The sequence below is a fragment of the Lepisma saccharinum genome, chromosome 7 (assembly GCF_977018435.1).
Source record: "Lepisma saccharinum chromosome 7, izLepSacc3.1, whole genome shotgun sequence".
Lineage (NCBI taxonomy): Eukaryota > Metazoa > Arthropoda > Insecta > Zygentoma > Lepismatidae > Lepisma > Lepisma saccharinum.
Window position 1 is genome coordinate 91,371,072 of NC_139235.1, and position 25,211 is coordinate 91,396,282.

The 25,211-nt window shown below is 40.9% G+C and overlaps 1 protein-coding gene across 4 annotated transcripts in view; it reads left to right on the forward strand.

The window, feature by feature from the left end:
- ssh (Protein phosphatase Slingshot) overlaps positions 1-25,211 on the forward strand; it is a 239,497-nt gene that overhangs the window by 157,991 nt on the left and 56,295 nt on the right. For all 4 annotated transcript variants that reach the window (XM_083125602.1, XM_083125601.1, XM_083125599.1 and 1 more), the window contains 3 exons: positions 3,124-3,283; positions 14,325-14,503; positions 19,187-19,252. In XM_083125602.1, coding sequence (XP_082981728.1) covers positions 3,124-3,283; positions 14,325-14,503; positions 19,187-19,252 — 405 coding nt within the window. The remainder of the gene's footprint in view (positions 1-3,123; positions 3,284-14,324; positions 14,504-19,186; positions 19,253-25,211) is intronic.

Here is a 25,211-nt window from a genome sequence, read left to right on the forward strand (position 1 = left end):
GAATCCAACACATTTTGTTTTGTATAGAGATCCACTTGAAGTAGTTGATGTATTTTCCTAATATATATTGTGTAGTTGATGGATGTGTAAGATTTCAACCTTTATTGTGCCAGTTTTCTTGTGATAATTGTTGTATCACTTCTATTGGTATACTAACCAAAGGGAAACATTGAAGCACGAAAGTGGATCATTAGCATTTTGTACACTTTAATGTTTTACTGGAGTCAGAAAAATAGGCATATCTTTATCAATTTAAGGGCTCGAGTGTAAAACATGGCAAGTGACATTTTGGTCTTTTCCGAGTTCATTAAGAAAAAAAGATCATTAGACGCTATACTGTAGATGAATTGTTTTGTGTCGTGTTTACCAATTTCAGAAGGCTTCACTGAGTCCAATGCAAATTGTATGACAGCAATTTCACTAGAAAATTGAAGGATGGCACATTTTACTTTGTAACTCAAAAATAATCGAAATGTCACCATGTTTTTCACCCAAGCCCTGCAATTGACACATTTTGAGTTCTGTACGTATGATGTATTACAACTGACTACATTAAGAGTATACCAACAGCAAAGCAGATAAATCGTAATTATGTTTTGTCTCTTGATTATGTATTATTTAGTGTTGTCACTAGAAATTATGAAAACTTTGCAGACCGTCAGAACAAGACCCGATTGTGATCCCCGAATCTACTGTAGACGAGTGGAAATCGTTGCATTCATACAGTAACTGTTGTGAAACACACTTTATATTGTTGCCGAATGGAGCTCTCAGTGTTCCCGAAGGTTCTGTAGTTCGAGTCCCAACCAGTGCACGTGTGTTCCATCGTGTTTGTTTGGTCTAATCACCACTCATTCTTATCGTGTCAAACAACTGAAAACCGAAGACAGAAATTCCCCGATGAAAGTAGGTCAGTTGCAGTGACACCATAAATCGATGGAGAAAAGAGAATTCTTCGATCGGTTCGCAAACGCCGTTGAGTTACGTTAAATTACAGAACCGAGAAAATAGTCCGCGGTATTGTCGTGGAAGCTTCTAGAAATGGAAGGTGATATTTACAAAACGGCGGGAAGCGCTTCCGGAATTCTGCCGCCGCGTGCGTGCCCCCCCCCCCCCCCCCCCAATAGGCAACGCTTCCGTGTTAGATAACGGACAGAATGGGGTCGACAGCCGCCTCTGCAGATATGATGGAGCCGCGAATATCGAACGGTGTCTTCAGCCCTCGCGTGTCTGCCATCGTCTTTGAGTTGCGAAAGTTTCCGCGGCACGGAAGGGTTGGATTATTTAAGCAAGGGACCGATTCTGAGCCATGGTGGTCTAGTCGGTAAGGCGTCTGACTGCCACGCGGGAGACCTGCTTTCGATTCCCCGGGGTCGGTGATCTAAGCTCGGAATTTTTCCGGCCTTGTCCTTGCATAAAGCGGCTATGTGGCTCACCCAGCCTCGAATCAATGGGTACCTTGGAGGGGGTGTAAAGGCGGCCGGGGCGTGGTGCTGATCACATCACTTCCAAAATGGCATGGGTCGAGAGTGTGTGGGGCCCTGAAATGTGCCTTCACCGTTACCTTTTATTGATCCTGAGCCTGGTTGCACATTAGATATGTCTGGGATGCAGTCAGAGATCGTAGGGGTGGCACCGAGACGAGTAGTACACCCTGGACTGCATTTTGCATACTAGCGAGGCTCTGGCGTCGGAAATCACAGCCAATACAATCCTCTGGGGGGGGGGGGTTCATGTTATGTCGTCCTTGTATGTTTAAGATTGACTCTAAATCGATTTCATCTTATCAGCCAAAAGTGGCAGAAAGCGAAGTAAAATAACTAATTCAATCAATCAATCGTCTCGTGACTGAGGACTTTTGTCTCGTTCTTCATGTATCTCGAGTTACAAATGCAGAAACGAAGAAAACAACAACATGAAACAACGCTGACCCGGTAGCTCAGTTGATAGAAAAGTGGCACACGTATCCTGCCGCTATGCAACCTCGACATGCTGTGCTGCTGGTCGCGGTTGCTAAACATGTAGGCTCCAGTAATCTCTTAGATGGACAGAACTTCCAAAAACACTCTTGCCTCCGAAATCCTTCTTTCTGTGTAAATGCCAAATAGATACAGATTTAAGGAATAAAGGAGGATTATACGGGAGGGATTTTGCATTAATGTTTTGTTAATCTTTTAATTCTTTCTCGCCATTTCGGTGGCTAAAAACGTTTGTTTTACTTGCTCTTTTAAGGTTTCAACCCTAGCCTGGGCATGGATGTGTCTTTGCAAGTGTCCCATCTTTCGTTTCATCTAATAATTCTCATCGCGGTCACCCTGAAAGGCATAGAAACGGCGTAACGTTTTTTGCTTTATCCCCACATTTTGAAGGCATTTCTTTTCGTGTTGTGGTTATGTCACATCACCTTCGTACTTCTGTAAATGAGTCGCGACGAAGATGTTGACTGGTATGTGTATATTTGTGATTTTACGTTGCTTTTCTGCCACTTGTGGCTAATCGCGACGATGAGGATGAATGATGATGGATGAAATTGATAAAGGGACACTCACAGGTAACTCCCAGGTCCGGATTCGAACCCGGCAACTTCGAAGGTCGGCAGTTATTTTGAGTATGAGCCTGCTCGGTGGTCGAGCTTTGAGTATTCGACTTTCAATCTCGCCACAGAAGTTCTCTAACTCTGGTTCGAGTCCTGCTCTGAGCATGGGTGTTCTTTGTCAGTGTTCCTTCATGAATTTCATAAGTTCACTCATCGTCGTGACTGGACAAAAGTGGCGTAAAATAACGAAAATATATGAACATGAACAAGCAGGGCTTGTTTGAGTAGCGAAAAGTAACCAAATTATATTGCTGAAAGTGGTAACATTTTGTACGTGTTGCACACTTGTATGTACACTGGAAATGACCATAGAGGACCGGAACAAAGATTGGCATTACGTGCCTGTTGTAGAATGTACCGAATTACCCGTTCCAAGACGAATCACGGTTCCCTCCCAATTAATGCGTACGTGGTGCGTACTCGTGCGTACGAGGGATGGTTTGCATGAAAGGGAGCCTGTTTTTCTTGCCCATCGAAGCATTAGAATTTCCATGTGGTAATGGTTGTTTTTCTCTCTCCCTTTTCAGTTTGAGCGAGTGCTACTTCGCGGTGAAGGGGGCGGCGCTGGTGCTGCCACCGAACGAGCGGCTGCGGCCGAATCGTAGAGTGAGCGCCAGCGGTTCCGACATCCAGCAGCATCTCCAGTCTATGTTCTATCTCCTCCGGCCAGAGGAGACACTAAAAATGGTAAGTGTTCCTTCTTAGCATTCATTTAGTAGTGGTACAGTGTGCAGTCTGAAGCAAAACTGGGTTGAATTCTACAGTTATGCAACCCAACTTGTTAGGGTGTTAGTTGTGATTGCATATATTTGAGGATACTGCAAGGCAGGTAAAGGTACCCCTGTGCACATGCCATGAAGGCATATGGGGTGATGTGGAATCGTAGAGCTGCACATTTTCTTGATCTCGCCATAGTTGGGATGGTCATCACTCCCGGCCTCCTTTACCCCCCCCCCCCCTTTTCCCCAGGGTTGCCTGCAGGTACCCATTTACGAGACTAGGTGTGCTTCATAGCCGCGCAGAAACAGGGAAATGACTGGAAAAATTCCCCGGGATTCGAACTCGCAGTGATTGCTGAATTGTCAGTGTTGATGTGGACGTGCTTCGCTAGGGTTGTTTCGAAGCTGAAAGTACGAGATCAACTGTCTACAGCTTGTTTCGACTCAATTATGTCTTTGGCTGTAATTATTTGGCAAATAGAAGTCCTTAGTTGATACAAAGAGGTGTGATTTTTTTTTTCTTGTTTGGAAATTTATATGCTTTCAACTTTCATATTCATGAAGTTAATCTAGTTCGTAGAATGAAGTTATGGTAAACAAAATACACGTGGCTTCAGAGTAAACCCATTGACTTTCCAGATGGCAGCTGTGCAGGAATATAGTGCGTATGATAAAGTTATGCCACTCTAACTGTAGCGGGTTTGTGGAACCTTATACACGAGTAATGTACTGCACAGCTAGGACTATATTTATGGACAAGATAACACCAGAACTAACAAATAGGAAATGAACTATTTTTCAAACGTCATGTTGTTTTGTTTACATTGGCGTCGTTCTTACTTAATACAATGGATGGAGACTAATACTGGTACCAAATTTATTTTAAAAATTCATCCGTAATATGGCGTGTTTCTTACGTTTTTAGTAGAGATTATGGGCTGCTGTGAGTGTTTTTTTTTTCATTTCCAATACGCAAAGTAGCATTTTTTAATCGTTTCCAATAACATTCTCTATCATAATTCTCTTTTGTTTCCTTTTCATAGAACTTCGACGCTGGAGTGAATTTCATGTTAAATAATATTTTCATTTCATGATTTCATTCTGTAGTTCATATTAACTATTTTTGATTGAAATATTTGAACGCGATTTTTATGTAGTTATTTGTTTAGAATATAATTTCAGTAATGTTAAATGTTTTTTAAGTATGTCAAAAGCATCCATGAAGCCAGGAAAAATCAGATTAGTTTCTTAATTGGAACTATCAGAGTCCTATACACTCCTAAAAAAACAGCAACACAAGCAATTATTTTTATCTGGTGCGGGGCCCTTAGAAGCGCTGCCCCTCGGGCGAGTGCCCCAGTTGCCCCTCTCTAAGTCCGGCTCCGATTTATAGCACTTTTAGTATGTATGGTAAAATACTAGAATTATCTTTTGTGACCTGCGGAGAAAAGCCAACATGGGTACACATTCTAACACAATGACGAACATGTCCTAACAGAAAACACGGCTATAATTGAACCGTATTATTATTACATATCTCACAACACGTTTGTTCCAATGATCCCATACTGTTTTTTGGTTTCCTTTAAATTTTGGAGAGAGTAGTTCTAGTTTCTACTATGTTTTTAAGCATTGTAGGAACATTGCAGAAACTACCCTACCCCTTTGGTGTATTTCGAATGCAAAGATTTTTTTTTTACCATGAAATATTTTAATTGTCTTTGTGCTGTTGGGATCCTGGACATGAATGGTTTTTTTTTTTTTTTTTTTTTTTTTTTTTTTTTTTTTTTTTTTTTACTACTACTACTTCAAAGCAGAAATAAACATTCATATGGAATGAAAGGTAGTGTGACGAATAACACTAAAGACCATGGGCGTGCGTATAAAATAAAAATTGAGACACGAAAGTTTAGCTTTCACAGTACACCCCTGAAACGTCACATGGAATTAATGGATTCATTTGAACGAATCATTCTAATCGATTGATTTAAACGAATTGCACAAATCTTCGGGAAGATTAACTTTGAAGCGGCATTTTAACGTTCGTGAGAGAGTGAAGCTCGTACTTCTAATGCTGTTATCAGAAATTGTTGAACCCAAGTTGCTCTTTCCCAGCACGCATATGCTGGTACCAAAGGTCAACCGTACACTGATGCCATCTAGCGTCGTTTTCTTGAACCTTGTCGCTCATTGGAGTGTAAACTGGAAAGAATGACGCACGTGACAAACGCTGTTCGTGTTTGAAATGTACTTTGTGTTTCACTCGATAAGTGCATTTCTGTTAAGTAAAGAGAAGAAGCTGATCTCCGTGGAGTAGTGGTTTGCACGGGGTGCTTCGGCTTCAGGTGGTTACGGGTTCTAATCGTAATATGGGCTTAGTGATGTTCTTTGTGTCATTGTATCAGTTTCATCATACCGTCATTCATCCTTATCGTCGCGATTAGCCAAAAGTGACGGAAAAGCGACGCTTAATAATAAAAATAAAAAAATAAAAATTAGGAGAAGAAAAATGCGAAATCACCTGAAGCCTGAAATAGCTTCCTATATTTCTTATACAACTTTCAGCCTCTTTTGGTTGTCGAAAGTTATTTATAGAGGCATTGAATGTATGGACCAAGTTAATGTTCAGGGTGTTGACCAGTCTGGAAATCCAGGAAATTATGGAAAAGTTACGGAAATTTCTTGTGTTTATGGAAAAATTGAAATGTGCTTGTAGTAATGCACTAACAGAGAAAGGAGAAGCAAGAAATTTTAAATTTGTTGTGGACAAATTATACGAGGGTCACTATTTATATTTTGAGCCTTGGCAACACTGGTTGAAGTTAGGCGCGATTTGACGTTTGCACGGAATCGTCTGGCATTATTGACCATAACGTACTTCAAATGTTTTGTCAATAGCTTCATTTGTGTTGTTTATGTTGCCTTGGAGATTGCGCGACAACAATAAAATGGAATTAACTTGTGAACATTTTCGTGCGATGATTTTTTACGATTTTCGTCGTGGATTATCAAGACAAGAGTACATCGATCAACTTACTTCCACATTTGGCGATGAAGCCCCATCCTTTGCCACTGTGAAACGCTGGTATAACGAATTTAATCGTGGCCACCATTCGCTCACCGACAAGATTCGCGAAGGTCGTCCAAAATCAGTTGTTGTTCAAGAAAACATTGATGCTGTGCAAAACCTAATACTGTGAGATTGAGGCAACCATAGGCATTAGTTCCACCAGCATATATAAAATATTACATGATCATTTAGCTGTGAGAAAGGTATGTTCTCGTTGGATCCCACACAATTTGACAAAATCTCAAAAAGACGCTCGCGTCAATTGGTGCAAACAAATGCTCAATAAATACAATCGTGGTGCTTCAAAAGACGTATTTAAGATTGTAACAGGTGACGAATCATGGATATATGCATATGAGCCGGAACGTAAACAGCAGTCGACTGTATGGGTGTTTCAAGATGAACCCAATCCAACAAAAGTTGTTCGCGCTCGAAGCACATCGAAACAAATGGTCGCCTGTTTTTTCGGGAAAACTGGTCATGTGGCAACCGTGCCTTTAGAGGAACTTAGAATGGTCAACTCTGAATGGTACACAACAATTTGTTTGTCAGAGGTCTTCGGTCAAATACGGAAAACAAACGCCGTCGGATCATTCTTCATCAAGACAATGCCAGCTGTCACACATCTCGTCTAACAACCGACTTTATGAACAGTCAAAAAATCGAATTGATGGGTCATCCGCCGTACAGTCCTGATTTGGCACCAAATGACTTCTTCTTGTTCCCGAATGTCAAGAATAAATTGCGTGGACAACGATTTTCGTCGGCGGAAGACGCCGTTGATGCGTTCAAAAACCATATTATGGAGGTGTCTCAATAAGATTGGAAAAACTGCTTTGACAAATGGTTCGAAAGAATGCAAAAGTGTATTGACCATAAAGGAGAATACTTCGAAAAACAATAAAGCAGTTTTCAATGCCAAATTCCTGTTTTTTCATTGTTAGGCTCAAAATATAAATAGTGACCCCCGTAATGTACGAAATGGGTCATGTTTTGTTTTGAATTATGTTAATCTAGAACTCGACTACAATAAGTTGCTATTGGAATTCATCATTTTATCACTACTTGATTCCTTACCTCTACCCAACAGACAATTACTGTTAAAGTTTCCTTTCTTGATGTAACCTTCCCATGTAAAGTTAATATTCTAAAACTTGGTTCAGTGGGATTCCAAGTGTGAATATTGAGCTAAAATATTGTGATGATCTTCAAGACAACATTCATGTACAAATTACCCTAATGACGTAGTCTGGAAACTTTTGGTTGTTGGTCGGGTCGTTTTTTTGTCTTTTTTTTCTGCGATATGGTAGGCACCCCTGAATGTTGCTGTAACTGTTCTAATAGGTCATCACGCTCCTCTCGCGACAGTTCGTGTCCAATACAATGTATCCGAAATTTTGTTTATCCGAAACGGGTGTGTTCCCATCAAATTCGGATGAACGAGTTTTAGTGTATTGTACAGTGTTAGCCAAATTATTGGACTGACTAGTTGAAAAAAATGAAACACAGTTTGAGTCACTTTATGTAGAGAAATTTGACAGATTTAATATTTTGTGATACATATTGCATTGTTATACACACTGCAAGTACTGTCAGTACTTCGTGTGAGTGTGTGTGGCCTCTCCGATGGCGCAGTGGTAGCGTCGTCGCCTTGTAATCAAGGTGTCCCGGGTTCGATACCCGGTGGAGGCACATAGTGGTTCGGATCCCACTTTAAACTGTAGGTCCAGTCCCGATTAGAATTACTGTGCATAAAGTGGACTTAAAACACCATATCACATCAGTACTTCGTGTGACCACCTTTTGCTCTTTTCGAGCCCATTTTGATCACTGTTTCTGTACAATTCCTTTATCACTCATTTCTAAACTTCAAACCACGTGGTTTATGAAATTACTTTTCTCCGGAGATACAAATAAAGAACTCCCTTACAACAACCAGAATTAATAGTATTCCCTTTGTACCAAACAAATAGCATAAATAACACAGTAAATAATGTACATATTTTCCCAGACATTTTTGCGAATGTGCAAAGAGTCGTGTTGCCACCTATTTTTTGGGACATAGCAAAATAAAGGATTGTGGGAATCTAGATTATATCGAAGCAGACAAACAGTTTAATCCCATAAAACTTTATAACAATCATCAAATATATTTAGATAGCACACTTTCAAAGCAAGGAAATGTGCTTCTTTTTTACAATGAGTCCAATAATTTGGCCAATACTGTATCTTCAGTATGTCAATATTTGCCTGTATATATCGTGTCGGCGATATATCGTCACAATATTTGGCTTTATATATCTTGTCGGCGATATATCGTCACGATATTTGGCTCTATATATCGGGTCGGCGATATATCGTCACGATGTTTGGCTATATATGTCGTGTCGGGGATATATCGTCAGGATATTGGCGATATATATCGTGGAGACGATATATCGCGGATATCACGATTCGGAAAAAATGTATCGTCTGTAACGATATTTTCTTGACGATATCGTCCATCCATAATATTCACACATGTAAGGCTTGTAATTGCAAGCAGCCACCAGCATTACTAACCATTACCTCGCACTACACGCGAGATAATTTTCTTCAACTCTCTTCTACCGTAACTACTGATGTTGTCAGTGCCGTTCGCTTGACGCGTAACAACAGCTACGTTGTTTTCTAAGCGACTGCTTTGAAGCGAAAGCCACAAATACATTCTCATCCTTGTACACAGTGTCTAAATGTTTCGAGGAACAGGAACGAAATAGTGGAGAATGTGCGTTCCTCGGCGCTGATTTCTTCGCTGTGATGTTGGCAGGACTTCTGTATAAACAAGCCGTGAAAGATGTCACCGGCCAAGGTTAAGCAACCGCCTCGCGCCGACCCAAAAGGGAATCTCTCGCTCTGCGTTCTTGGAAGTCTTTGCTCCCATGAGACCTTCCCCAAGGCCATTCTCCTGTCGGAGATGGTCCACATGCGCTTCTTGCGGGAGATGGTAGGCATCCTTACATGGCGAGTGCGGCATTTACACACACGCGCGCACATATCCAAAACTTAAGCACAAGTTGCACATCACGGGTGGTTTCATACTGTAATGCAAATCATTGGGTAACGCATACATCATAGTCACCAGTCATGACAGCACTGAGTGGATGCTGGACTCATGATCTGGCCAGCGACGGTCGCAGGTTCGAGTCCTGTTGTGGACATGTGCGTTCCTTCGTCCATTTCATCTGATCGCGATCCTCAGATTCGCTATTAACTCAAAAGTGGTGGCGCTAAATAAGGCAAGCACAAATCTAAGCGAGCTTTCAGACCAAAGCGACAGGTAACAAGTGGCACGTATAATTTTGAAAAGAACCTTCAGAAATAAATTCAACCTTTCGTACCGCAGTAACACAGCAAACTGCACTTTATTTTTCTTTTGAGTTTTAAGTCCACTTTATGCACAAATAAGCTAATCGGAACTAGGCGTACAGTTCAAAGTGCGATCCGAACCACTATGCTCCTACACCGGGTATCGGACCCGGTACCCCTTTATTACCAAGGGATGACGGACATACTGCACTTATAGCTCGGACTGGGCCGCATATATATATCCAGCAATTAAAGCTCGAGAGATTTTTTTAAAAAATAAACACTCACTGACACGACGCAAAGGAACCGAAATCAAATACATTTTGCCCTAGTGCTTCGAGGAATAGGTTTAACCACGGAGAATGTGAAACCAAGTTTTTACATGATTTGAAATGATTGATTGATTGAATTGAAGATATTGGGTGCGTCAATTACGATGACCCCAATTCCGTGACACAGTTACGTGCTGCCAAGTCGGAGGTCCCAAGTTAAAACCCTGGGGTTCATCATTCATCCTCATCGTCGCGATTAACCCAAGTGGTAGAAAAGCAACGTGAAATAACCAGAATAGCATCTAAATGACAAGGAAGGCATGCTTCTGTAGAAGCATTGTGATACATATCCTGGAAGGTCAGCAGTCAGCACCCCTCGTAACTTTGCTACACCGCTAGGTTGCAGACGTGCAAGGAGTAAGATGCGTTTCTTTCCATAACATTGTTCGTGTTGCCGAATGATTAGACCTTTCACGTTTGAAACTTGGGGATCTGTCTGAAAGGGAAAAAAATAAGCGATTAGAATGCCAGAAATTTCATCCTCCCTTCATTCTATTTCGGTTATACCGCTTTTCTACCTGTTAGGTTAATCCTGGGAATTGATTAAATGAATGATTCGACAAACACGATAGTACATCCATGTTTTAACCAGGATTCGAACCTGGAACATCTGTCTTCGTAGTGCATTACGCTGACCACCCGTCAACCGTCAATCAACGAAAAAAGGCCCGGCAAGCCCTTGACCTCAATCGATTGTTACTCCGTGGAGTTTAATGATTATTCATATTATTGCTATACGGAAAGTTTTATTTCAATATAATGAGCGAGATCCAAGTATCTGTAGTGGCAATATTTATTTATCAAAAGGAAGTTATGTCGTCATGTTGATAATTTGGCCTCCCTGATGTTGAGTTGGTAACGCAGTCAACTTGTAATCAACGAGTCCCGGGTTCGATCTCGGGCAGAGACACATTGCACAGTGGTTCGGATTCAACTTTAAACTGCAGTTTCAGTCCCAATTAGCCAATCTTAATATAAAGTGGACTTTCAAACTAATGTTGTTAATATTTGACAGGGGTAAAAAAAGATACAAGCGCTCAGTCGCCAAGGCCCTTAAATTTTCAAATTCAGCTCTAATTTTTCAAAAAAAAAAGATTTTGAGTTCGTTTTGAAAATTTCCATTACCTTTTTTTAAAAATAACGAGTACCTTGTGTGTTTTTTAATGTTCGTTTTCTGTACCACATGCATTTTTAAATCACATTAATAAACATGCATTATATAAATCTGCAGCGATGTGGTTGAATCGGCCATGTATTAGAATGCATTGCATAGTTATTCATGCTGGTAACCAGTAGATCCATGTATGTAGATTGATTTGCTTTATTTTACTTCGCTTTTTGTGCCACTTTTGGCTAATTTGCGAAGATATGGATGAGTGATGATATGATGAAATTGATGAATGAACACTCACAAACATCCATGCCCAGGCCGAGCGAGATTCGAACCCTGACCCCTGGCCTCGTAGCGCGATGTGCTAACCACTCCGCAACGGGAGCCAACCCATGTATGTAAAGTTCTGTGGAAGGTCACTCGGGCGCAAGAATTAATTACTATTTTTTATCCAATCTTGTATTAATAAATTATTTGTTTCAAGGGCACATTCCAAAATGTGTAGCTTTATCTTAGTTGGATTCGTCGCTTACTTAGACCGTATTTGAAAAATAAATAACATTTTTTTTAAAATAAATGCTGGCGCCTAAGTAATTTTTAGTTTTGTCTAATCCTGATATTTGCTATTAAAGTTTCATAATCCAGCGTCCAAATATGCGTGCTCGAATTTGTAATCCGAATCCCGGCAGGCCCTCCCCGATAGCATAGTGGTAGCGTTGTCGCCTCGTAATCAAGGGGTCCCGGGTTCTATACTCGGTGGAGGCACATAGTGGTTCGGATCCCACTTTAAACTGTAGGTCCAGTCTCGATTAGCCTTACCGTGCATAAGGTGGACTTAAAACACTAAATCAACCAACCAACCGAATCCCGGTTTCGACGTCTTCAGATGGAAAAACCTTGCAATATGACCTGTGAAAAAGCATGGCAGAAGTTTGTAAATGTTTTCCGTCCATATCCTTGAAGTTGGTTCGGAGGAAGTAAGAGATACCGTAACGAGCGTCCCCTTTTCCTGTTTGGGGCTCACAAACAAAGGAAGCCGAGCTCTGCGGTCATCGCGCTGTTTTGTTGCGGTTTTCAGTCAATTTATTTGTTCTTTTTCCCCCAACTTCGTCATCTTTTGCTTCGAAAGTAGGCCGTGTCGTGTCGCATTGTCATTGTTTCATGAAGAGCGCCTTTGTTCCCGCGCAGGTAAAGTAATAATTTTCTTTTTAAATGTGCGTTTTTTTATCGCATCTGTCCAAGGTAAGTGCGCTTTGTTCGGAAGCTCACCCCCCCCCCTCCTCTCCGCCAATGTTTGCGTGTGTGTGTGGCGAAACTTGTGACTTCTTGGTATGTGTGCAGGATAGTGTCACGTTGGCGACAGTGCTGCCGCGGTTATAGTACGATCGTTGATTGAACTAACATCAGATCAGATGATACCGGGTAAACAAATGCAAATCGAACAATGAAAGCACCAATGGAGATTACATATTCATAATAAACTTGCGTAATGGTGAACCAATGAATCGGAATTGTACTAAAGTAAGCATTTTACGTGTGCTTTCGTCATCTGCCGTCACCAGTGCACAATAAACAACATAAAGACTTGAAATGTCAAAGTGTGTGCGTTTTACATAATTATTCCCTTAGTGTGACTTCGGCTTGCACTTTATCGAATAGTAACAATATATTTGTAATTTTTATCAGATCTAATATGTCGTTGAATAAGTATTATTACAAATCAAATGCTGTTGAAAAGAATTGAACTGAATTTAAGGGTGGAAATTTGAAGCTTTTGGTGGTAAGTACGATTGTAATTAAGTGGGAAGTCGACTTTGAATAACCATAATAAAATACAAAAAGACATCATACGGTACTGTTGTCAATTTCTTCGCGTTATACTGGATAATCAAATTTAATAGCACATCTCTGGCTGTTTGCAAAGGAATTCGTGGATGCTTTGGACACAGTAAATAGTATTTGGCGGTGTAAGGTCATATTAACTATATTCAACTCTGATACCATGTCAAAAAGGAGATAGAATATCGATGGATAAATATACGTAATGTTCTCCTCCGTGGTCGTGCGGTCTAAGGCGCTGTTCTTTGGACTCCCGACTGCGGGATGGCATAGGTTCGAGTCCACCTGGGTTCAGTCTCTGGGTTCTCTGACCCTGTATAGGACCGGTGGCAACTCACTATTGTGATGAAATTGGGGAGCGTAACCCTGTCTCTGAAATCTATAACGGCTGGAGGTTCGACGTGCTGACCCCACGTCACCCCAGTACCGGTTGAAGATCTCCACACCTCTAGGTAGAATTGTGGGAGGGAGACTGGCAGTAGGGAGATCGGCCTAGGCCCTTCAAGGGCTGTTGAGCCACGGGTTATTCAAATATTCGTAGTCAGAATCAGAATGACCCGAGTGTTCACAAGGATGTATTAATACTAGTGTTAAACAATATCTTATGTTCCAACATAACGTCCATCCCTATCCAGTAGTTCTTGTTTATCATCACAAAGATGTTTCTTTCTGGCTTTGTGTGGACAGTGTACCTTAAGGATAGATTCGATATCAAAATGTTCTCTCATTGAGCAGATATTTCATCCAAGCAGATTAGCTGCTGGATCTTATGAAACGGTATTGTTGGTATCTTAAGTTTGAGGTGCTTGCCCATCGTTAATTTTCATGTTTTAACATGAAATATATGATGGTAAAGGTTATGAATGAAAATATAGCTATTACCCCAACTATACATACTAAAGTCTTCACTTCAAAGGTAATTATATATTCTGGTCTTAGTAAGGACAGTCTTATAAATATGTAAAAGTACATAAAGAGACGAAAATCGCTGTATTGGCAACTGGCTCCGCGTCCACACGAAACCTAGCGGAAGCTCGACTAATATTAGGAAATCTCGTTAATTTTTGAACAGCCCCTGCCTTAAGGAAAGCACATCTACAATACGAACACATCTTCCTTGAAGTTGTGCGAGCGCCAGTAGAACGACAAAAGATAGCGCAAACAAGGTTAGCCGTTATGTTACGATAAGTCTGTTTGCATGCTAAAGATAAGCGAACAGTTCGTTGATCGACTTTCTTGTACATTGCCAGTAAGTTTTGATGGTCACAATTACGCCTAGTGGTTTTCAGTTCTTTGTCTTGTCTTGCAGGCCGTGAAACTGGAGAGCGTCCACCCAGGGCGCACGAGGTACTTGGTGGTGGTGTCGTGTGTGGGTCGCCAAGACGCCGAGGAGAGCTGTCTGCTGGGCATAGACTGCAATGAGAGGACGACGGTGGGCCTCGTGCTCAGGGTGCTTGCGGACACGGCTATCACACTTGACGGAGACGGGTGAGTACTCTTTTATTCCCGTAACTTTACAAATCAGGCAGTGAACAAGTAGAGGACATGAGACTCCAGTGGCACAGGAACGTTTTTCATATAGGGGGGTTACAAAATTCATCCCCACACAACACACACACATACCTTACATATACAGTAACCCCCCGACTTACGTAAATTCGCATAAGTAGCTGTCACAAGACATTTTTTTTATTTTAAAAGTGCGATTTCAGTTTGTTTTTATATTTTTTCATACTTTTATAGTTATTATCCGAGTAAATACTGCTGCATGATGTTTCATTTATAAAATAATACTGTGTAAATAATATACATATACAGGGTGTACCATAAGTAATAGCGCAAATTGACACAGTTGAAAGTACACGATAATAGAAGCAAAAACGTTTTAGTAAACATGGGTCTGCAAACGAGCCGTTTTCGAGATAATTGCGAATGTGTGGTTATAAGCCGCCACTGACTTCATTGTTTGTAAACGTCGTCCTAGTTGGTAAAATGCTAATAATGTGTGCGAATGTTTGGGTACAAGCCGTCATTGATTGCATTTTGTAAACACAGAGTGCTTTACTCCTTGCGCGGTCCGAGAACAAAACATTTCCGAGAGGTGGCGTTGTAATCAAACAGGATGGATACAATCAGTACACAGTCTAATCTTACTGTTGTGGGGGTCACGTCAGTTGTTCTGTACTGCGTAGTGAAAATGGAACCTTACAGCAACGAAGAGTACATTTTACCAAATAGGATTCCAACGCCACCTCTCGGAAATGTTCTGTTTTGTAAACAAAGAGCAAACCTCGGACCGCGCAAGGAGTAAAGCACTCGGTGTTTACAAAATGCAATGAATGACGGCTTGTAACCACACATTCGTACACATTATTAGCATTTTACCAACTAGGACCACGTTTACAAACAATGAAGTCAGTGGCGGCTTGTAACTACACATTCGCAATTATCTCGAAAACGGCTCATTTGCACACCCATGTTTACTGAGACTTTTTTCCTTCTATTATCGTGCACTTTCAAGTGTGTCAGTTTGCTCTACTACTTTTGAGACACCCTGTATATATACATACGTATAATAAATATTGCAGTTTCGTACGAAGTTATACTTAAGCAATTTACAAACTCAAGTTACGTAAAGGTTTACGGAACGTATTACTTTCGTAACTTGCGGGGGAGGGGGTTTACTGTTAATAGGTAGTAAAAGTTTTCAAAGTGTATGGGTTTTTTACAACCCAGAAGTGTCCATGAATGTACACTGGTAGTCAAAATACACACACACACATATAACTGGAGAGAGACTGAGTGTCGTGCTTCAACTTAAATACAAGCTTATTTTGGTCTTCCAATAACAGCAGCGTGCCAATAGGGTTATGAGTAGGGAGCGGAAGTTGATGAAATGTCATCTTATTTCTGACATCTCGGACACGATGCCCATTAGATACACACAAAATTACACTTCGTCCAGAACCCAAAAACGGTAATTTTAAAGTGCATTTTTTTTTGCGAATTTTCAGTCTTTAGGAATTTTCTCCGATTTTCGGCATTTTTCAGTCATTTTTCGCAATATTCGGTGTATTGTTTCGTCATATTTTGTCACTTCTTTCATTTTGGTAATATTCTTGATTCAGTGTATACGACTTTTTCATTAAATTGTTTTAAAATTATTCGGTTGTTTCTACTGGAAATCCTCGTTGCATATTTTAATTGAATGTGCATGTGGTATCATTTCGTGCCTTTTATTTATATATATATATAAACAAGATTGCATTTTGTTTAATTTCCTTTTCATTTCTTAACCTGAAACTCACAAATTTAATGGTCATTTTTTTTTGCATTTTTTACGTCATTTTTTCCATTTTTTAGGACATTCTATAGGTCATATACCTATATTTTTTAGGTCATCAACTTCCGCTCCCTAGTTATGAGGGCTACGCTAAGCGACACATAGCCGCTGAGTCATCTGTGTTAAAGCAAATTACTTTTCTGAACGTTGTGCTTATTAGTGGCTCCGTCCACTTGCGCTTGCAACGCAGGTGCGCCAGTGAAAGAACCGGAAGCTGTTTTAAATCGCTCCAACCGGAAATCATGCTCGGCACGCTTGACCGGTCTCATGTGTGACTGGACTCCCGAGAGATTGCTCTACCTCCTCCCCCACCCTTTCTCCGACCTGTTTCATATTATGTTTATATATAAAAAAAAACTTCATACTCTTTCCTTGCTTCATCTCTTAATTATGTATATTTTTTTCCATCACGTGATGTCCACTCTCAACTCAAGTACCCACACACGTATATGACGTTTATAATACAAGATAATATATATTAAAATAGATAAATTAATAATTATTATTGTTGTTATTTCATATAAAAAGAACATGCATCGTTATCTGGTTTTCTGTGCAGTTAACATCACTAACATTTGTATAAAAACAGCATCGGAATATTTATTGAATAACAAAAAGGTTGTTAGGTCCAGCTGGTGCAAAGTAAAGTCCATGATCATTATTTTTATGTGTGTTATTATTAGTAGTGGTACGTATAAATTTTCACAGGCACTGTTAACGCAAAGCTGTATATTCACAATCTAATCCTTACCTTTGTGTAAGTTCTGCGGAAATAAATCAACTTTGTGTTACACAACGGCAACAAGTATTTTGCTTATTTAATTTTGGACTTGGTTAGTCTTTCGAAGGGGTCTGTACCCTGCCCCCACCTAAACACGTCCTTGAAAATACCTGTCTCGTCTCTAAGGCTCTAATCTCGAACAAAGTAGAGTAAATTCACAGGTAAAACTTGCATCCCCAATTTTCCATTTCCGTCCCAAAATCCAAGCAAACATCACCGGAATTAACGTGGTAGTTTTGTATTTGTCAAGGTAATTTGTGACAGGCAACATAAATAAAAGAAAAGTACATAGCTTCTGATGTAAAATTTGCAACTTATAATAACTGTTGAAAATGTATTCAACCACGCCCCTCCAGGAATAAATTTTAAAAGTAGGACCTTACATCTGGCCAAAATGTGGCCTCGGTTCATGTTGGCCATCGCCTAAATCCAACAAGATTGTCTGTCGATATTTATTTACTTTGGTTCGGTCTAGATGCAGGTCATTCGTCGACGTTCGGAAGCACCGGGGAGCCGATGCTATTTTGGCCAGCAAACCCAACAAATATTACGCCAATCTGCTTCCAAGTCAGCAGTTGGTATTAGATTGATAGAGGGTAATATTTAGCGATGCTTCCTGCGCTGCCGAGTTAGTGAAATCGAGAGCATCTTTCATTCAAAAATAACCAGCTTTCTTTTCGGTTGATAGCTGCTTGGGTGCTGATGTGATTGTGATGAGGTATATGCAGAAATTTGTGCCACCTTAGCCTTTCAGTGGACGCATGAATTTTATTTCTATCACGGTCTTTATATTTTTGTTATTCGGTTCACAGGTTTGGGTTATTTTAGTGTTCATTACCTTTCTGGAACATTGTAAGTTTTACCAGCTTCACTATGCAAATGTTTATTCTGAGATACTAATAGTGTAGCAGTATGGCTGCAGGAGTGTCATGGTAGTTCAAGCATTTGGTGTTACTGTGCAGTGTTTCCATAATGCCAAATGTGCAGTGTTTCCATAATACCTAGATGTTTACATCTTTTGATGCAGTTAAAAACCTCCCAAGTACAGCATACTATCCATCAACCCTGGAAGAGAATATGCGCTGTTAGTGAAGGGTTAAATTGGTCGCAGTAGATTGTGATGGGAATTCGTCATACCGTGCACGTTGCCCAGTTCGTTGTTGTTCCTTGTGTCCAGCTAGTCGACCCTGTTTTTTGGTATAAAAGAGCTGATTCCATGCGGGAGCCTACTGGTGAATGTGTGTGTGTTTTCGTAGTCTCAACGGGTGAAATCTCTTGTATATTGTCCTTGTGTAAATCACTATCGCGAAATACAATTTGAAGGGTCAGGAAAGAGACTAGTAAGTCAATTTTCTGTCGCAAGCGAGGTAGTGGTCCCATTTCCTGCCATGTTGACACTGTGCTGGACTTCACAACATGTATTCTTTTGTTTCATGACTTTGACACTTCCATTCGTCAAAGGATTTTTTTAACGTTTTGCAATTAAAATTTCATTTCTCTGGTTTGAGGAGCGTTGACTTGCCTGGTTTCTAACCCTTCATTTATAAACGATATTTGTAATAAGCTTAATAATCGGTTTAAAAATCTGCAACTGTACCTCATCCTCTTAAGCCAGATTTTAAACTTTATAATTGTTGTGGAAGTGGTACATGGGTACAGAGACCCAAGTCTAGTTCCAAAGGTGGTATAGTTAGGAACTGTACAGCAACAGGACCCCAATTACGTAACGTGCACGTTACCGTGCTCAATGTTCCGTGCGAAGAACTACTCCAGCAGAAAAAGTCGTAGCGTGTATGGCACGCTTTATGAAACCAAGTACCAGCACACGGCCTCGGTTCTGAGCGCAAGTAGGGAAAACGTGATTAGTTTGTTTGGTGATATTCTTTCGCTGACAGATGAATGTGAGCAGGGAATTAGCGACGTCAAATACTCCGTGTTTTGTGCCTCACGGGAAGGCCAACCGGTCGCTGTTCCTTCTCTGTGACTGCGGGGAATCTTTGGAGGCGATTGTTGCTTACTAACCCTTTTTTTTTCTTTCTCGTTTCAGCGGTTTCAGCGTGAGCGTATGTGGGCGACAGCACATCTTCAAGCCGGTGTCTGTGCAGGCTATGTGGTAAGTGGCTACGATTTCATTCTTTCTCTTGCTTTGTTACTCTGCTCTATAGTTGAGAAGGAATAACTTGTCGGGTCTCTCATTAGTGTGGGTTTATGTGTACTTCTCATCCAAATGTATCTTGTGACGCACAAATTTGATATCACCCGACGTTTATTCTTCAGTACGAGCGACATACTGGGTGGTGAAAAAGTAAGTTGACAGTTCACAGTTGACGTGCCAAGTAGGTTTAGTATTCTTTGGAGTACCTTCTCTTTCACCACACCCTAGAAAAAGAAATCCATGGGCTTAATGTCTGGGGATCGTGGGGGCCACTCATACCATTCAATGTAAAATAGAGAAGAGTCTTTCAACGTACATTTGCACCACCCTGATCTACTAATTATTCGTGAAATGGACTAATTGTGTGTTTGTAAATACAGTTGAGGGTGTTTAAGTGTCAGTTGTTGGAATTGTCTGCTTTGGAATAAAAAAAAAGTTGGGTATTATTTCAAGTCTTATCAAGAGTGCAAATGATGCATTAATCTTCATCGTCACGATCATTACACACCAGTTCCAGATGTCTTTGTCGCACCAAAAGTAAACAGTAGTGCCTCGAGTGACTCACAAATGTATTACCTTAACATGACCGTTGACTTGTGTGATCGTTGTTGTGGAGACACTGAGTGCAACTGAATCTTTTTATTAAATAAATCTATATTCGCTATTTGTTATTGTGTTACTTAAGATGCACTTTGTGGACGTTCGCTGAAATGATGTTTCTACGTACTCATAAGAGTTCGACTGCCGACGATGACTGGTTTTGGTTATATGTTAATTAATTGCTTGCCAGCTACAAGGTGTAAGGTTAAGTAATATGTTTCCATGAGTGTACTTTTATGTTATTACTGGATATTGGATTCCCCTGTTTTTTAGCTTCCCGGTTGGGGGAGCTAGCTGTCTTTCAAAAAACCGTTGCGGTGGAATTTTCCAGTGCTACGGGGTCCACGTTCACGGACGTTTACCCCGACTATAAAAAAGGCAAGTTGGGCTTTAGAAATAAAACAGTGTTTCCCCATCATTTCGACGACGAGGAACGTTTCCTCGAGTTTAGTCCACTTTTGGTGGCTAGACTGATTATAAGAATGTAGCATTTGGTGTAAGCCAACCCCTGTTTGCTGTCCCAAGTCCCCATTTAGAAAAGGTTTGAATATTTGGATATTTCCGTATTGAATAATTGATGCCCAAAAGAAAGAGTAAAGGCGTAAGGAAACGCATCATTTAAGCTGAGGGTAGGCCCGCAGAGATAGTTTTGCTAACTCTGCGGTAAAGGAAGTGCCGATGGTGTAAGCCATAGGTGCGCAATTTTGTTGATTTAGAGTTTTGTTAATTTGGTCTATGCAAGACACACATGGAAACGCTATGTATAACAACGTAAAATAAACCCATATAATCCTACTGGAAATGTTCTGATTTAAGAATTAACTTTTTAAGAACTACAGTACTGTCCATTTTAAACCAGTTGTTTATTCACGTTTCCGTACATGTGTAACGAACCAGGGACTAAAAAATAAATGTTATGTGAACCCCCCCCCCCCTTTTCGTAATTCCGGCGCAAATATAATCTGCTCGCTCGGCACTCAGAGTGAGGTGGAAGAAGAGATTTGAAAGGATAATACAATGGTAGTATCCAGAGGGCCGGATATACACCCCACGGACGGGGGGGGGGGGGACTTTCACATTCCCTAAACAATGAAACACGGAGTAAACCAAACATTGACACAGGCTGTTCCACTCCTTCTCAACTGGCGCGGGGTTCGATACCCGGTGGAGGCACAAGTGGTTCGGATTCCACTTTAAACTGTAAGTCCAGTCCCGATTAGCCATCTGCGCATAAAGTGGACTTAAAACTCAAACTCAACTCAACTGGCGGGTGGAAAGCAACGAATCGACGATCGGTTCGATTGTGTTCGGCTCTCATCGTTTACTTTCGTCTCTGAACCTAGAACGTTTACCACGCAACTGAGGTTGCCACCTGCTCCGGCAGCTAAAAAGATCTCTCAAAGTCACATGCAAGTATAATCGGTATCTGCTGATGTAACTGGCTATCTGTGATAGGCAGTAAACGAAGCACTTGCAATATCGAAATATATCGCTGTTGGATGAGAAGGAAGAATATGAAACGGGGGAGAGTTTCAGGTTATTCCTCCATTGTCCAGGGTGGCTATTCACAAGGAATTCCTTGAATTTCGGGAATTATGCGTGAATTATTGGCTCCGGGAATTGTGCGTGATTTTTTCTCAGTAGACGTGAAAAATTGCAACTTTTATTCAATCCAAATCCCATTGAATTTATACATATTTGGCAAGTATTTCACAGCTTAGCTTTTATTTTTATCGAGGAAGGAGAAAAAAGCTGCGTGGAAATTAAAACAAAATTCTCTCAATTCCTTCTACTTTGTTCGTTTCCTTTGCAGAACAATCTATCTCACAGACGGAAGATTATTGACATTAGTGTTGCCCACGTGGAAATGCTGTCTCGTCTCGAAAATATTCGTTTGTCTCGGGACACATGATCAATCTCGTCTCGAATTTTTAAAAGCCTGTCCCGTCTCGTCTCGTGGGCAACACTAATTATTGTAAGATAAGATATCTTGAAGTTAGGTAAATTTGAGTTCCAAATTCTTGTACAATTAACAATTTTTCGTAGATTAGTATATCCTTTAAATTTGTGACTTGTGTGTTTGTAGATGTATTTTGAGTCTGAGTATGTGAATTGGTAAACTTAAACTCGCACCTTAAACTAAATGATATATATAATATACTATTTAATTTAATTGAATTATAATTTTTGGATACGTTGGAATCACACAGACCCTTTATATTGTTAATATATTTGTTTATGTATGTGGTGTGGGTGGTGAGAGGCGGTAATACATAATTTTGAAACAGAGAAAACATCTTCTTGCACCCTTGAATTTTGTCATGATCCTCGAGTGGCCAACCTGTTGTCAACACAATTGGTGGAACAGTAGAGCGACACAAGCATAAAATTGTTGGTTAGTCATTATGTTTCCTTGATAGCTATTTATCACGTACGTAATCCATAATTCGTATCATCATGGAACGGGAAGTATTCACTAAATTTGAGTCCTTCAATTTTTTCTTCGTGGATTTTCATGCCTATTATAATTACATGATGGTGCTTTCCAATCAAGAAGGTGATTGAAACAAGTATTCTATCAACACTCGAGATATTATCCTTAATCGTCTGTTTAATGGGAAATGTCTCGCGAGAAATAAGGACAATGTGTATATATAACTGATAACTTTATCGCAAACGTTTCAGTGTTTTGTTTCTCTTATGACACACTAAATCGCTTCTCAGCTTATCGCCACTTAGGAAGCTAACAGCGGAATGACGAATGGTGGCCCTCGCGTGCAACAACGATCCAAGGTATAACTACAGTCGGGACGCGCTAGCAAGCGGCGTGGGACCACCCACTCTGGTAGTGACGCGCTGTTGCCGGATTGACCTACTTCAGGATTTTCGCGAGCCCACAGAAACATGAGGAAGGCTGAACTACTGCAGCTCCTTATGTTACACAAACCCCAGTTCCCCATATATCGAATAGACAAGCTTGCAGAAGAAGCGGGACATACGGTGGTCCGTCTCCCGCCTTATCATTGTATGTACAATGCAATCGAACTTATTTGGGCACAGGTCAAAGGGCTGGTAGCACAGAGGAACACTTTGCCACCTTTTACACAGTCTAAAATTTTGCAATTGACAGAACAGGCTATCGGGGATGTGACAGCAGATAGGTGGCGTTCGGCTATAGAACACGCAAGGAAGATTATTTCCGAAGCATGGGAAAAGGAGGGAGTTGAAGAGCAGCAAATGGAGGATTTTGTAATTTCACTTGGGCGGGAAGACAACAGTGACAGTAGTAGCTCAGATGAAGATGTTCCTTTACCAACCAACAATGAAGATGATCTTGGGATAGCGCCACTGCAATGGTAGCCTGTAAGCAAAAACAACTGATTCTTTAACTACTACTTCTGTTCTTTCATTCATTTTTTTGTTTTTACATACAGGTAGCTCAAAGCATTAATAACACATGTACCAAATGTATCATTAATGTTAAGGAAATCGAGCAATTGCCAAGCGTTTCGTTGTAATTTATTGAACTCCGTATTGCCAGAGCCTGTATTCTCACATAGCTCCCAAATTACCTCACTTCACACACCCACATGGGCCTCCCCGATGGCACAGTGGTAGGGTAAGTGTTGTCGCCTTGTAATCAAGTAGTCCTGGGTTTGATACCCTGTCGAGGCACATAGTGGTTCGGATCCCACTTCCAACTGTAGGTCCATTCCAGATTAGCCGTAGTGTGCATAAAGTGGACTTTAAAACACCAACTCAATCAATCAATTCACACACAATTGATTTGTTCTTGATAAATTCTTCTCCGTAATACAGTAACTCAGTTCTGTAAAATTCTGTTTTGGAGGTGAATTTTTGTAGGTTCCTCAAAATATAATTTAAAAACGTGTTAACGAAACGAAGTTGTACGTAATTTGCTCTAATTTTCAAGAAATGCATTTCATTGTACGTTCTGAAGCTTCAACAATCGCGGCGTGACAAAGAAGGCAAAAAGAGGCGGCATGAAATCAAAGGAGAACGATTTGCCAGTGTTGTTCATACCAGAAGACGCATTTTCTTTTGTTGGTAATTGTGATACGATACAACATGCTTGCAATGTACCATAATAAAACACAACAAAGGTTCTTTCAGTGAAGGTTTTCGGTTGCTGTGTAGAGCAGGAAGATAAAATGTTTCATGCTTGCCAGAATGCCTGAGCTTGCCAACAGCTGACTAGCCTGTCCGTGTGTTTGTGCGAACGTGGCAACGTAGAAACCCCCCAGCCACATGGCAGCCAACGAGGAGAGAGAATTTGGTCACGTTCTGCCGTTCTGCGTTCTGATTGCACGCCGCTTCTTATCGCGTCCGTACTGTAGTTGATTTTATTATACTGTGCAATGTGAGGTCCTGGTATGGATTTGCCTATGTGCTAGAAAAATAATCCAAACTTTAAAGCGACTAAGAATGCCCATTGGGAGATAATGCAATTTTGCTTCCTCTGCCGAAATTTCTAAGAACAAAAATGTGTTTTGTGTTATATTTCTCCTTTTTTTTTTTAATTGTGAGATATGCCCTTGTGTTAATCCGTTCAGTTTTCAATCTTTGAGGTTGTAGTAGTACACTTGGCATTAAAATACACATAAATAGCCATAGCCTTTGAAGAGGGGTGTCTGGAAAATATTAGGGAAGTGTATGGATCAATCACTACATATTGGGAAGTCGTTACGTTTAACATCGCTAAAAAGAATGAAAATACTCCAACTTTTAAGTTACATGCATTTTTATTTGTGCATGTAACTTAAATAGTGAGAAGTTTCTGAGTCCCCCCTCTCTCCCGCCTATCTTTGCTTATTTTTTCAGGTCGGACGCTACCTGTTTTTTCATCTGGTCAATATAGCGACCCAAAGTAACCACAATACAATTCAATTCCTCGTTCCACTCTGTGCGGCGATGTGGCAACCGCGGCGCCGCAACCGATTTGCCAACTTCCCCTGTTCCGCGGCCGGTCGGTCGCCTCGCGGGGTTGCCATATATGGCGACGTCGCTCGGCGGTGGCATTCCGAGGGCTGCGGCGGGCAAGACCTTCGCTCCGCCGGTTGCGGTGCGCGCACACGCACGCAGGAGTTCGTTCGCGTGCTGAAAGAGCGTGGAAGCGCCTTACGCAACGCGTCGCGGGGTCTAAAATTAATTCCCCCCGATTCGAAACTGCCAAATAGGAGGAGGTTGCTGTGCTCGTAATGGGCGATTCGGAACCCATCAGCGATTTGCTGATTAAGTGTTGTTTTCCCTTCATTTTATGTACAGGGTGGTTCTAAAGAAATTGCCCTTTTTTGGT